This window comes from Sphaerodactylus townsendi, linkage group LG04 (assembly GCF_021028975.2).
Source record: "Sphaerodactylus townsendi isolate TG3544 linkage group LG04, MPM_Stown_v2.3, whole genome shotgun sequence".
NCBI classification, from domain to species: Eukaryota; Metazoa; Chordata; class Lepidosauria; order Squamata; family Sphaerodactylidae; genus Sphaerodactylus; species Sphaerodactylus townsendi.
Window position 1 is genome coordinate 150,100,040 of NC_059428.1, and position 13,725 is coordinate 150,113,764.

A 13,725-nucleotide genomic window follows, 5' to 3' on the forward strand; every position below is an offset into this window, starting at 1 on the left:
CTTTATTGGCATAAACAAAGAAGTTAATAAAAGTATAAATAAATAGATTAAAAGAAGAAAATAGATTTTAATTTGATCCTTACTTCATCATGAATAAATAACCTTTAGGATATAATGTATCTTAAATAGAGATCTGTTTAATCTATCTTTAGATAGATTTTTTCCCCTTAAAAAGGACTTTTATTTTTTCCCCTTAAAAAGGACTTTTATTTTTTTAAATTTTAAAAATTTTAAAATGATTTTTTATTTTTTTTTAATTGATTTTTATCTAGCCTGGTGTTTACCCATTTTAGCGCTCTTGGTCATTTGCATCCTTAGGTGTGAACAGAGTTGCTGACCGATCTGATGCAGGTGCATTCCAGTTGTTCCCAGTATTGTTGATATCATATCACTAATTGGCTTTTCTGGATTTTTCCCCTTTTGAATGCCAAAGATCCCCCTGGAACTGGACCCCAAAGGATTCATGCAACCCAAAAAACCCATCATGCTGAAGATGGTCCCCAGAGCCCCCGCTGAACCCGAGGAATAAAGGGATTTGAAGTACCTTAGATGCTGCCGCCACCTTATTGCCTTCCCCTCACACGGGACTAGTAACTTGCATACTGGAGCTGAACGGGAGAAAATGGCAGCTTTTGCCTCAAGATCTGGCTCTGCTTCCTGTGATAGACTTGGAAATCTTCGTTTTTGCCAGGGTGGTCTCTTTCAGCCTCCGATCAGAAGCTTTGCTGATATGACAGAAGTTCTTAATTTCCATCCACTTTAGATTGTCTTGAGACCAGCTAAGTTTTACATGTGCCTCTTTTTATTAGAAGCTATCCTTTTGGGCAGAGAGACCATGTTTTCTCCTGAGCACTGAGATGAAGATTTTGGCATTTTGATAGAAATTTAACTGGGGCCACTTGGAACTTACCTTTTGGACAGGTGACTGTGGAAACCAAGAATATTTGCATCAATTCTCATAGAATTCGAAAATCCTAAAAGTTCAAAGACAAGCTTCACTCCTGGAGTTGATGCTATACATGGTTGTGTGAGAAGTTATCATGATCACTGTTAACACTCCACTGTGGGTGTCCACACCTTTAAAGGGCGGGGGGCTATAGGAAGAGAAGCTTTTCTGTGGAGGTAACATCCATTAAGAAACTTCCTGTCCACATTATCAATGTTTATATGTCAGGTTTTTCTCCCGAGCATTTAAAAGCACCCAGTTCATTTGGCTAGGCCTGTGTTCAGTCTTTGTGTGTCCATTTTATGCTCCTGTGGATTTCTTTGATATTGTTCTGTTGTTTTGCTTGTGTGAGAGCTCTATGTACTGGTACTATGCTAAATTGGAGATGAGAGATTGTTTTGAATTCCTGCTTCCCAGTCAGTCTTCTGTTCCCTTCTGGAGACTTTTGTTTCTAGTTAGCCCCTTGCCCTCCCCTTAATATACTTGCTCTGCACCCTTGAGACCTAATGAATCTAAGGCTTATTTGAAATCTGCCCACTTATTTGAAAGGGTACCCTTTAGAAATGGGTGGAGCTTTGGGGAAAATATGGAACAGATGTGGCAGCGAATAATTTTTGATTAATCACACCAAATATTGCATAGGTAGGAGGCAGAATTGTGAGAACGCATCTTCAGGAAAGGAGTTTGCTTCTGTTCAATATGAGCTTCCCTGTGTTTATGCTGTGTTTGTACTGGATTTTTAAATGGGTTCTCACATCAATATAAAAGAGTGTCTTCCGTTACTCTACCAATATTGAAAAGAGTGCTTCCTGGGTAAGAGATGTTGTCAACTGCTCTTCGAAAATGCTGTAGTTCTCTGTTGTGACAGGATACAGTGTACGGATCATCTCTTTTATTTCGCTTGAAGTGTCTGACTCAACAATATTGACAAACGTATCAAATTGCATATATCAAAATGATCACTTTTGGCACTTAGAAAGCTGCAGGGGGAGGGGGGGTTTGGAATTTTTTTTTGTGTATATATATATATAAACCCCTGCTCTTGACAGTTCTCCTTTGCCTATGAACATGCGGTAGAATATGTGTTTTATCCGCTGAAGATCTGAGATTCAGTTAGTGAGAGCCGGCAGAGTTTGTTTATTTATTTATACTGTGCTTTCTCCTCAATGGAGGACCCAAGTGGCTTACAAAATCATGTTCTTCTCCATTTTATCCGCACAACAACAAATTTGTGAAGTAGGCTAGAGTGACTAGCCCAAAGTCACCTAATGAGCTTCCGTGGTAGAGTGGGGATTTTTTTAGCTTGGATACCCAACACCCTAACCACTACACAAGACAGCTGCAGGGCTCAGTTCGAATCCCTACTCATCCACGCAGCTCAATGTATGATCATAGGCTAATCGTTCTCTTTCAGTCCAACCTACCTCACAGGGTTGTAGTGAGGATAAAATACAGGAGGGAAGAGCCATGTACCCTGCCCTGCTCTCCTGAGAGAAAAGGGAGGGATAAAAGTATAGTGAAACAGTGTGAGTGTCAATGTGGTGTAGTGGGAAGAGGGATCTGGGAGATCAAGATTCAAATCCCTGCTTTGCCACAGAAGCTTGCTGGGTAATTTTGGTCCTGTCACACACACTTGGCCTAACCCACCTCAAGGTGTGGGGAGGACAATGATAGATGCTGTTTTGGGTCCCCGTTGAGGGGAAAAGTGGGGTCCAATTCCTGTAAAGAAATTAAATAAACAGTGGGTGCCATTTTTCCTGTCAGAAAACACCCTCACAAAAAGGAATCCTGCCCCTCCCCCACTGACCTTTCATGCACAAAAATTAAGCAACTGTAACTTCATCACCTGCATGAGTGTCTTCCCCATTTATGAGGAAAACGAAACCCTGCCAGCTTGGTAAACAGTGCCCCTCCTATCCCCCCCACCCCCGGCTGCGAGTCTGTAAAATAAATATTAAAACAACCAGAAGGGCAAACAAAAAACACAAGAGCTAAGGGGAAAGGGGGGAAAGACCAGCCTAAAACTCTCCAGGCTGGACACCTTGGAGAAGTTTGGGTTGATGCCAGTGGCCTACAGACAGGTGACTAAAACCGTATTTGACTGGGTTTCCCAGAAAGGAATTCACCTTCTGGCTGACTGGGGGAAAAACTTTTAAAATGATGTAACCTCGGAGAAATAAAGAGGGAAGTTAATCTCTGTTTAGGTAGTGGTTTCGACACCCGCAGATCTGTGAAAGAGCAATCTCTGCTCCACCTTTCTGGGTTGGTTTGTTTTTTAAATAGGAGGGGATAGAAGACGTCTCTTTGACTTTCCTGTAAACTCGGCAGGTAATTTTGCCAGAGTCAGGATGTTATGGTTCTCTGTGTTCACCCTGAGAAGGGATTAGGTAAATGGGTGCAGGCAAGATCCATCCATGACTACTAGCCAAAACCCCCTGAAAGGTACATCCATGACTAGAGGTACTAAATCTCTGGCCCCTTCCACACATGCAGAATAATGCACTTTCAATCCACTTTCATAATTGTTTGGAAGTGGATTTTGGTATTCCGCACAGCTGCAAAGTGCATTGGAAGTGGATTGAGAGTGCCTTATACTGCATGTTCAGAAAGGGCCTCTGAATCCCAGTGCTTCCGCACTTGCAGAATAATGCATTTTCAGTCCACTTTCACAATTGTTTACAAGTGGATTTTGCTATTCCGCACAGTAAAATCCAGCTGCCAAATGCATTGAAAGTGGATTGAAAGTGCATTATTCTGCATGTGCAGAAGGGACCTTCCCAGTGCTAGGGAGGCGATCTCAGAGGAAGGCCTTGTGACCTCTGCACCCCGTTTGTCAGCCTTCAAAAGTAGTTGGTTGGACTTTGTGCAAAGAAGGAGGCTGAACTAGATAAGACAGAATTGTTGTTCTTTGCGCAAGCCTTCAAGATGAAGAAGAGGAGGATTTGAATTTGCCTTTCTCTCCTGTAAGGAGTCTCAACAGGGCTTACAGACTCCTTTTCCTTCCTCGCTTTGTGAAGGAGGTGGGACTGAGAGAGTTCTGAGAGAACCGTAACTGGCTCAAGGTCATCCATCGGGCTTCCTGTGGAACAGCAGGGAAACAAACCAATTGAATTAAAGAGGCTCTGCAGGAATGTGTTCTCAATAGTGCCGTTTGGTTCCTTACTGTGGGTAGTCCCTATATGAGTATGTAACTGGGGCTTGTTTCGTGTATTTGATAGTTTGTATGTTTGTATCACACTGTTGCACTTTCTATCGCACTATATTTATTTGCATTTGATGTACTATATTGGCCATTGGAGAGTATTTAGTTTAGTTTAGTTTGATAGTAAACAAACCCAGTTCACCAGTTAAGAGTCTGCTGCTCATGTGGAGCAGTTGGGAGTCAAGCCTGTTTCTCCACAATAGAGTCCTCCACTCTTAACCGCTACACCACGCTGGCTCTGGAACTACCACTGTAGAGATTAGTTCCCCAAGAGAAAATGGCTGCTTTGGAGGGCGGTCCCTGTAGCAATATACAGTCCTATTAATTTTATGACAGCAAGCCAGCAGCAGCTGGAGGTGTGTCAAAGGGTTTCCGGCACAGATTATCCTCCTAATTTTCACAACGACGACCTTGCAAAGGGTTGCTGTGCTCCAGGTGGGATGTGGAGAATCTCCCCCAGTTGCAACTGATCTCCAGCTGACAGATCCGTTCTCCTGGAGAAAAATGACTGCTGGCAAGGTGGACTCTGCAGCAGTGAGGTCCCTCCTTTTCAGGTTCCGGCCCCCAAGATCTCCTGGATTTCTCCACCTGGAGCTGGCAACCATCCCATCCCATATTGCTGAGTGCAAGGGGATGAGCTGAGATTCAGGTTGTAACCTTGTCTGAGTCCCTATGCAGCTTGATCCTATACTGAAAAGTAAATGCCATGGATTGCAAACATAACCATTTTTTTAACCCCCTGGTCATCATTTAGGATCTCTTGTGCAATGCTACTTTATTTTTCCTCCTCTCCCTTCCACTCTGCAGAGTGATCTTTAAAGGGCAAAAACGAATAAACAATTACGGGAGAAAGTGGAAGGAAGAGTACGAGCGCGCCTGTGCAAAGGGCTGCCCCTCCCTGGTTTAGAGAGCTGGTTGCATAAGAAAACTTTGTCCTGGAGAGACGAGGAGCGGGATTTTCTGCTCCCAGAATTGGATTCCACCCCTGCGTTGTCATGGAAACCTGGATCTTAGTCGTTGCCTTTCTGGTCCTTCTCCTCCTGTGAGTGTGGGGGGTGGGTCTGGCTTTGGGGTGGAGGGGACTTGTTGCTGGGCACAGAACTTGTTGCTGGGCACAGCCACCCGGGAAAGGGAGAGAAGTTTAGAGCAAGGAAGTTTGGCCAGAGCAAAACGACTGGAACATCCCGGCTCTGTTTGCTGAAGTTTCAAAAACCGCTCAGATGCCCAGGAGGATGCTGTGAACAGAAAGAAGTTAAGCTTTGCTAATTTCAGCCCTTTTTGCACTGTTGCAACAAAATTAAGCAGTAATCCACCCCACTCTCATAGCACCTTCCTCCTAGGAAAATAGTTTTAGAAGGTAGCCCTGTTGGTCAGCAGAACAACAATTAGATTCAAGACCAGGAGCACCTTATCATAGAAGACAGAGGGGAAAAAAGAACTTATGATTAATGGTTTTGACGGTTAATAGGCTTTTAAAAGCCAGTGTGGTGTAGCGATTTAGAGCAGCAAGTACACTCTGATCTGGAGAACTGGGTTTGATTCCCCTCTCCTTCGCATGAGCAGCAGACTCTTAATTGGTGAACTGGATTTGTTTCCCTGCTCCTACATGTGAAGCCTGCTGAGTGACCTTGGGCCAGTCACAGATCGCTCTCAGAACTCTTTCAGTACCTCCACTCTCTTTAACTTTGTTATTAACTAGAGACCAACCAGAGTTTCAGGGTGTAAGCTTTTGAGAGTCAAAGCTCCCTTCATCAGATATGGCATTAGAGCGTTGACTTTGAAACACTTATATCTCTCCTGAATGTCTGCGTGGGATCTTTGCAGCCAAATACAAAAGGAGTATCCTTCTGGCGCTAACAGAGTTCTCGGCACTTGTCCCTCGTCCTTGGCACTCGTCCTGCCGATGTCGATTCTTTCTGGATCAGTGTCTCTCAGTTGCCCTCACTGGCCTCTTGCCTTGATTGTCTTCCTAGATATGGGATCTGGCCATACCGTTTCTTCAAGAAGCTGGGGATTCCCGGCCCTCAGCCTTTGCCTTTCATCGGGACCTTTCACCACTACCGAAAAGTGAGTATATCCGAAGGTGATCCCTGCCGGCCTGCTGAATTTCTCTCCTTCAGGGGTTAAGTGCTTATATCATTGCAGGAATCTTGTAGGGCAGGTAGATCTGAGAAGCCACGGTTTGCTCCCAGTCACCTGTTGAGCTTCATGCGGGTGTGTTAAGTACGGTTAAGTCGCTTCCCGCTCATCGTAGCCTGTGAATCAATGTCCTCCAGAACACCCCATTGTTCACAGCCTTGCTCAGGCCTTGCAAACTGCATTGAACCTCGTAGGAGGCAAGTTTAAGATCCTCAACCCACCCAGAACATGCTATATTCCGCTCTGCTTTGTTGTCAGAATTTATTTTTTTAAAACTTCAAATAAAATACTGCATCTTTGCAGGAAGAAGTTTGAGTCCCACGGCAGCTCTAAGACCAGCCAAGCTTTATTCTCTGTCACTTAGATCATTGTGATAATTCTGCTCACAAGATGCTTCCCCTATTTGGATTTCGGCAATAAATAAATCATTTAATTTATTACATTCCAAATTCCTTCGGAAACTAATGGAGCTCCCTAGATGTGTGCCTTATGCTGCTTTGTGCATTGAGATGGGCCAAGAACTCTAGAAACCTTGGCATGGGTAAGGGCCATAAAATATTGGCTGCATATACATTTTCTAGCGGGATCCAATAGCTATATTCCCTCTCTGTTATCAGATAACTTTATTTCAGAATGGTATACTTTGATCTTTAGAAAGGTTGAAGCTATTGGTTTCCCCTTGGAATCTCTCCTTATGTTCACAAAGGTGGAAGCCTTCAGACTAATTAAGAATAGGCTCTTGGATCTTGATTTTCATAATCTGACTCGTGCTGCCAAGACGACCTGTTCTCCAACTACATTGTTAATCCCATGCGAGCGTGGAATTATGGCAGCATATCTTCGTCTGCTGATTAATCCCACCCAGAGGAGAGCCTTGGCTACTGCAAGATGTAATGTGCTGCCATCAGCTCTGCTGGAGGGAAGATTCAAGAATATGGAACGTTCTAAAAGAGTTTGTTCATGTGATAGGACTACGGTTGAAATACTTGACCATTCTTTGTTTCTATGCCCTAAATACAATAAGATACGCATGGAATACATGAACTCCATTTTCTTGCAATGTTCTCAGTGGCATGAGTGTTATAAGATACCCAATCTCCTGAACAGCTCTGATGTGCTCTTTTGCGAAACTGTTGCAAATTTTATACTGGAAAACTAGTAATTTTAACTGTATTTCTTAACCTTGTTTTGTTTTAAAATGTTGTCCTGCTTTATATGCCAATAAAGGCTTGTGTGTGTGTGCTCACAAGATGCTCTCGTTATTTACTATCTCTGACGGAACTTTTGTGTGCATGCTGAAAACTTTGGTGGTCTTAAAAGGTGCTTCTAGACTCAGATTTTTTCCCCTGCTGCTTCAATTCAACACTGCTACCTGTCTGAATCTAATTTTACTGTAGGCATTTTAAATAAACTATTTGTATGCTCACCTTTCTCCCGAGCATCTGAGGTCCCTTCCGCACATGCAGAATCATGCACTTTCAATCCACTTTCAGTGCACTTTGCAGCTGGATTTTACTGTGTGGAATAGCAAAATCCACTTGCAAAGAATTGCGAAAATGGATCCAATGTGCATTATTCCGCACATACAGAAGGAGCTTCAGGAGCTTCAGTTTACAATAATATAAAAATAATTTGATAGTGCAAAAACAGTAGAACAGGTATAAAAATTCATTTCTTTAAAAAAAATCTTAACACACCACCTCTCCTTATAAGCAGGGCATTTCCCTTTTGCCCTCAAAAGCTCTCCAGAATACCATAGTTTTATAGCCTTGCTGGAAAGCTAAGATAGAAGCCTAGCGAGTTTTCGAAGATCAGCTGATCAGCAAAGTATCTGATGAATAGAATTCATTTTCACTTCGCTGGAACTGTCCTTTCTTCTTACACCTCTCCCACCTTAACAGGGAACTTTGGATTTCGACCTGAAGTGTCATCAGAAGTATGGTAAACTCTGGGGGTGAGCACTCATTTCTTTTTAGCTATTTACAACATTTCTGAGCCACCACTGCACCCAAATAAGGCCCCCAACTATCCCACAGAATGACTTCCCAGTGGGGAAAGGTTATCTGAACAATGCTAAAATGTTCCCTGGTGATTAAGTTCTAAAATGAACCTGCAAGAAAGATTTCATGCTTCATTTGGACATCATGTCCTCTTACTCCAAGGACCTGCTTTTAATGGATAGGGACCATTTTTAATGGATGGCAGCCATTTTGTACGGCAACCACTTGGTATCAAAATTCCAAAGATGCCCACAGGCTCAGAAAGGTTGCATCCCCCTGTGCTAAATGATAAATGGGTTGTTGGTATGTTTATTTATTTTAAAATTTGCTATCCCTCCTTTTATAACTTAAGGTAAAGAAAACGAGGCTACAGCTAATTGCTGACAGTAATGAGCCTCCAACTGGAGTGAAAAAGAAAGAACTTATCATACTATATAATTCTTTTACATCTCTTTTGCATTTCAAATGACAAAATATAAAGTATACAGGTATGTCACAAATCAGCTATTTATACAAGGATAAGGTAGTCTAGATTCAATGCCGACCTTGTAAGGAGACTTCAAGGCTTATTCTGTGGGGGAAAAAATACACGAACAAATAAATAGATAGATAGTAAAGTCCATAAGGCAAACCCCGTCCCCCATCCCAATGGCAAAATATTAATACTTACAAATGACCAAATATTCATTCTTACAAACTGAAAGATACTAAGAAACATAGCTGTCATAACATAACCTGCTTTTGCTAGTTAAGTGAGGAACTAAAACCCCTCTTGTGAAATGCCTCATTTGGCATCTGATACTTTGGCAGGCATCAGTTATATCTTTTCAAGAGAATATTCTGTACTTTTCTCCCAAATCGCAGCATTCTCACTCTTCCCTCTGTCCAGATGTTGTCTTCCTCCCTGCCCCTTTCTTGCTTTAAGACGCTCAAGATGGAAGCCCCTCAAAGCACTGCCTTATGGGCAAGCATTTCAAAAGTTTATCTTCTCCCTCCTCCTTTTTTTGGGCAACAAGAATATATGATGGTCGGCAGCCCGTGATGGTCATTCTGGATTCCACCATCATCAAAAACATCTTGGTGAAAGAATGCTACACCTATTTCACCAACCGCCGGGTAGGTATTCCCGTGAAGTGCTTTTTCTGGTAAGAGATCTTTTGGATAAGACATCATGATCCTGAGGAGATTACTTTGCTAGTCTCTGGGCACATCCAAAACAACTGGATTGCCAATCGTGGTTGTAATGTACATCAACGGTCTCTCTATTTTTGTGTTGTTCTACATAGGACTTCGGCTTGAATGGAGACTTAGATAGTGCCCTGTCGTTAGCCAAGGATGAACAGTGGAAGAGAATTCGCACCGTCCTCTCGCCCACCTTTACCAGCGGGAGACTGAAGGAGGTAAGACCTGAGGCGCTCCCGAGTGATACAGAGCGATGAATATTTTTGGCCAACAACTTGATTATGTTCTCCCAGTTAATCAGTTTGGTTTGACTCTTTTGAAGGAGCTTTATTAATTAATATTATTAATAATATTAATAATTAATGGGAATTTTTTTTAACCATCAGCATTGTGTTTTTGAACCTGTGTCTTGGGAATCCAAAGAACCTTACAACTTTCTGTTAGGGGAGTGATAAGACTGGAAGGAGAGATGCGGAACAGAATGAGTTAGAAAACCAGACTTTAGGGCCCTTGTAGTGCAATGCTGTAAGCAGTTACTCCTATTTAAGTCCCATGACTAAGCGCCAGTGTGGTTTAGTGGTTAAGAGCAGAGAAGAACCAGCTCCTCCACATGAAGCCTGCTGAGTGACCTTGGGCCAGTCACAGTCCTCTGGGAACACTCTCAGCCCCACCTATCTCTGTTGTGGGGAGGAGAAGGAAAGGCGATTGTCAGCTGCTTTGAGACTCCTTAAAGGTATAAAAACCAACACCTTTTCTTCTAATTAGGTTTGCTCTGTTAATTTGAAATTTGCATTTGCTTCTGCCTTGGCTATGAAGTGGTCCTGAAATATAGTCTGTTGTTCTGTAAGGCTGCGTGTTTACAAACACTCAAAATGAAAACAGGAACTTGTTCATTGTAAACTGATGTCAGTTTCTTGTGCTTCGTATTAGTTGAGTATTCGTTCATTTGGATTTTTTGAAACCTGATTTCTCCAGCTAAAGGAGGTTACAGTGGTTTCAAACATACACTAAAATGCTGTCAGCAAACAATAAAAATAGCTCAATAACTCAAATACCAAGATCAGACAAGCCCGGAATTCTTACAAGCCCTCAAGGCCTGGCTTCCTATGTGCATCATAGCCCATTAGTAAAAAGGCATACTGAATAACTCAGCCTGACCTAGCTCCTGAAAAATCACTGCTGTTTTAATAGCCTCAGGTAACTGTTCCACTAGTTTGGGACCACCCCAGGAAAGTCTGGTTTTTTTTCTAGTTGGCACAGATCTAATTTGCAGGATGGAATTTTTAACAGTTGGTTGACTGAGTGGAACAAATAAGGGTGGTTGTTTGGAGAGCCAACTCAATCCCAGTTCAAAACATCTAAAAAACGTCTAAGAACCTTTACCTATTTAGCAATCCTGATTATCTTCTCCACACCAATATGGGGCCTGAGTGGACTGAGATCAAGTCCAAATTAAATTGAGTTTGGAAGGTTCCCATAGATAGAAGAAAGGCTCTGGAGAACGGTTGGGTTGGTTATGTCTGAAGTTATATAGTGAGCTTGTCTTCATGCTACATCCTTGCTGGTTTTTAACAGAGCATGTTTCTGTTTAATGAAAGGCCGTTCTGAAGTGTCAACGGCACCTGAGGAATCTGTTTTGTGTTTCAGATGTTTCCCATCATTATCCATAATGGAGAGAAACTGCTGAGGAACGTCCAGAAAAAAGCGGCTGACGACGAAGACGTCGCTATGAAAGAGTGAGTGAATCATATCTACCCAGTAGATTTTACAGTAGAAACCGAATTGCATTGCAACACCCCTCCCCTCCTCAAGACATTCGGATATTGTATTTTGTGCAGTGTCTTCATCATCAGAAATTCTGTCTTTGGTTCTCTGCTCAGCTGTGTATCCCCTTAAAATTCTGCTCTGCTAAGTTTGCTGGCTGGGAACACCTGATCAAGCCCTCCCCTCCTTTGTGATTCCTTTGTGAATGAAATGGACATATCACAGAATCAAGAATGGAGTTAAATGAGCAACACTCGAATGTATGGCATGTTATTTCAGTTCACAGGAGAGACATTCTCCAAGAATGCTTGGGTTTACTGTATTGTCGAAGGCTTTCATGGCCGGAATCACTGGGACGATGTGTGGTTTCTGGGCTGTATGGCCGTGTTCTGGTAGCATTTTCTCTTGTTGGCTTGCTGGGAGCCCATCACAGATGACTGGGGGAAGGCAACAGCCAATCACCCTGTGAACAAAGTTGGCTGCATTTGTGGCTGGCATCTTCAGAGGATCTTCAGAGACTCAAATAAGTCAGATAACAATGTGGAATTAGTCAGAGGTGGTTTTTATGGCATCTACAGTCTATAAAAGGCGCTTACTTGATTCTGCAAAATGTGTCTCTTGGTTTGATGGTCCCAAGCAAATCACAGTGCTCTTATTCTTACTGAACAAGTTCCTCCGAAACAAACGTCCTGAGTCATGGCATTTATCAGGTTTACATGTCCTCTTTTTCCCCTTCTCCACAGCTTGTTTGGGGCCTACAGCATGGATGTTATAACCAGCACGTCCTTCAGCGTTGACGTTGATTCAATGAACAATCCTGATGACCCTTTCATCATGCACGTCAAAAAGCTTCTCAAGTTCAGCTTCTTTAGTCCTATGTTGATCCTCCTCGGTATGGAGCCTTTATGTACCATCGAATTTGGAAAGATCGATATCCCCCTCTTGGTTTTTTAAAAATATGGGGAGCTGGACCATTCCATGATTCCACCTCCTTTTGATGATTGTACACAATTGGTCATGGAACTTCTTTCCCTGCATGCCATTGGTTGACCTTTTGAACATTCACAGACTCAACAGCCTTGAGTTTCCTTCCCCTGCAATCTTTTTATGTTGGTCATGCCCAAGACGAGAAGGTACATTCCTATATCATTCTTAGAACTGGTTCATAACAGGAAAGCAGTTACATGCATCATTGGTTTCAGGTAAGATTCGGTTCTAAGGATTACATAGAAATGTTCTAGTTAGTTCGTTAGTTCGTTAGTTTGTTAGTTCGTTCATTCGTTCGTTCGTTCATTCCATTTGTACGCCACCCTCCCCATAGGGGCTTAGAGCTGCTTACAGCATATATATAAAATTAATAAATAAACAGTCAACAATTAAAACAGTTAAGACAATTAAAACAGTTAAGACAATTAAAATCCAACCTAGTCTAATATTAAAAGCACGTTTGAATTAAAATCGCCTAAAAGCTAACTGTCAAATCAGAGTTAAAATAAGACTGGCATCATGTGCCTTTTAAAGCAAATAGGGAATTGGGATTTGGGCAGGCAACAAGTGCAATTGGAAGTAGATAATTACATTTTCAGTTTCCAGTTTTTTGGGCCTCAACCAAAAGCCCGGCGGAACAGCTCTGCCTTACAGACCCTGCGGAATTGCCTCAAATCCCGCAGGGCCCTGATGTTTTTCATCTTGAGCAAGACCAGTATAGAAGATAGGGAGAAGAGGCGGACTCTGTCTGAATCCATGAAGGACATCCATCCTTCCTGTTGGCTTACTGGGAGTCCATCACAGATGACTGGAGGAAGGCAACAGCCAATCACCCTGTAAACAAAGTCTTCCTAGTAATGTCATGCTGTGACGTCACCCCATGGATATGTAATGGCCCAGTGCTTGCACAGGGAACTGCTTTCATTTTTACCTAAAGCTAGAAAAAGGCTTCGGACTTTCCTCCATGGTATGCTGAGATGGAAGAAGAAGAGTTTGGATTTCTACCTCCCTTTCTCTCCTGGAATGTAGGAGTGGGGCAACAAATCTGGTTCATCTGATAAGACTCCTCCACTCATATGGAGGAGTGGGGAATCGAACCCGGTTCCCCAGATTAGAGTCCATCTGCTGTTAACCACTATGCTATGCTGGCATACATACATGCCACTCTTGGGTGATTCAGATCTTGCTCTGCTAAAACCATTGTGCTAGGGTCTTGTCCCTCCCAAAGGGGGTGAGCTTTCTTCCTGACTTGTTGCACCTTCCTGAGCGACCACCTGGCTTTTCTCCTCTGCAGTCGTCTTCCCATTCTTCATGAAAGTGCTGGAGAAGCTAAATGTCACCATGTTACCTGGCTCCTTTATGAAATTCTTCAAGAACGTAGTCCAGAAAATCAAGAGGGACCGGCAGAAGAACGATCACACGGTTAGTGTAGCCCATGTGAACCTGTGGACAGAGAGTGTGCGTGCGTGCGTGCGTGCGTGCGTGCGTGCGTGCGTGCGTGCGTG

The 13,725-nt window shown here is 42.9% G+C and overlaps 1 protein-coding gene and 1 pseudogene across 5 annotated transcripts in view; both read left to right on the forward strand.

The window, feature by feature from the left end:
- The window catches only part of LOC125431003, a 47,284-nt pseudogene extending 46,755 nt beyond the window's left edge, over nt 1-529 (forward strand).
- Nucleotides 1-13,725, forward strand: part of LOC125431001 (cytochrome P450 3A29-like) — a 38,690-nt gene that overhangs the window by 16,029 nt on the left and 8,936 nt on the right. For 2 of the 5 annotated variants that reach the window (XM_048493470.1, XM_048493469.1), the window contains 4 exons: nt 8,189-8,241; nt 9,304-9,403; nt 9,574-9,687; nt 11,117-11,205. In XM_048493470.1, the coding sequence (XP_048349427.1) occupies nt 9,329-9,403; nt 9,574-9,687; nt 11,117-11,205 (278 nt within the window). In that variant the 5' untranslated portion in view covers nt 8,189-8,241; nt 9,304-9,328. Of the gene's footprint in view, nt 1-5,024; nt 5,191-6,121; nt 6,216-8,188; nt 8,242-9,303; nt 9,404-9,573; nt 9,688-11,116; nt 11,206-11,976; nt 12,126-13,514; nt 13,643-13,725 lie in introns of those variants that run through there. The other 3 variants (XM_048493468.1, XM_048493471.1, XM_048493467.1) reach the window with 3 other exon arrangements.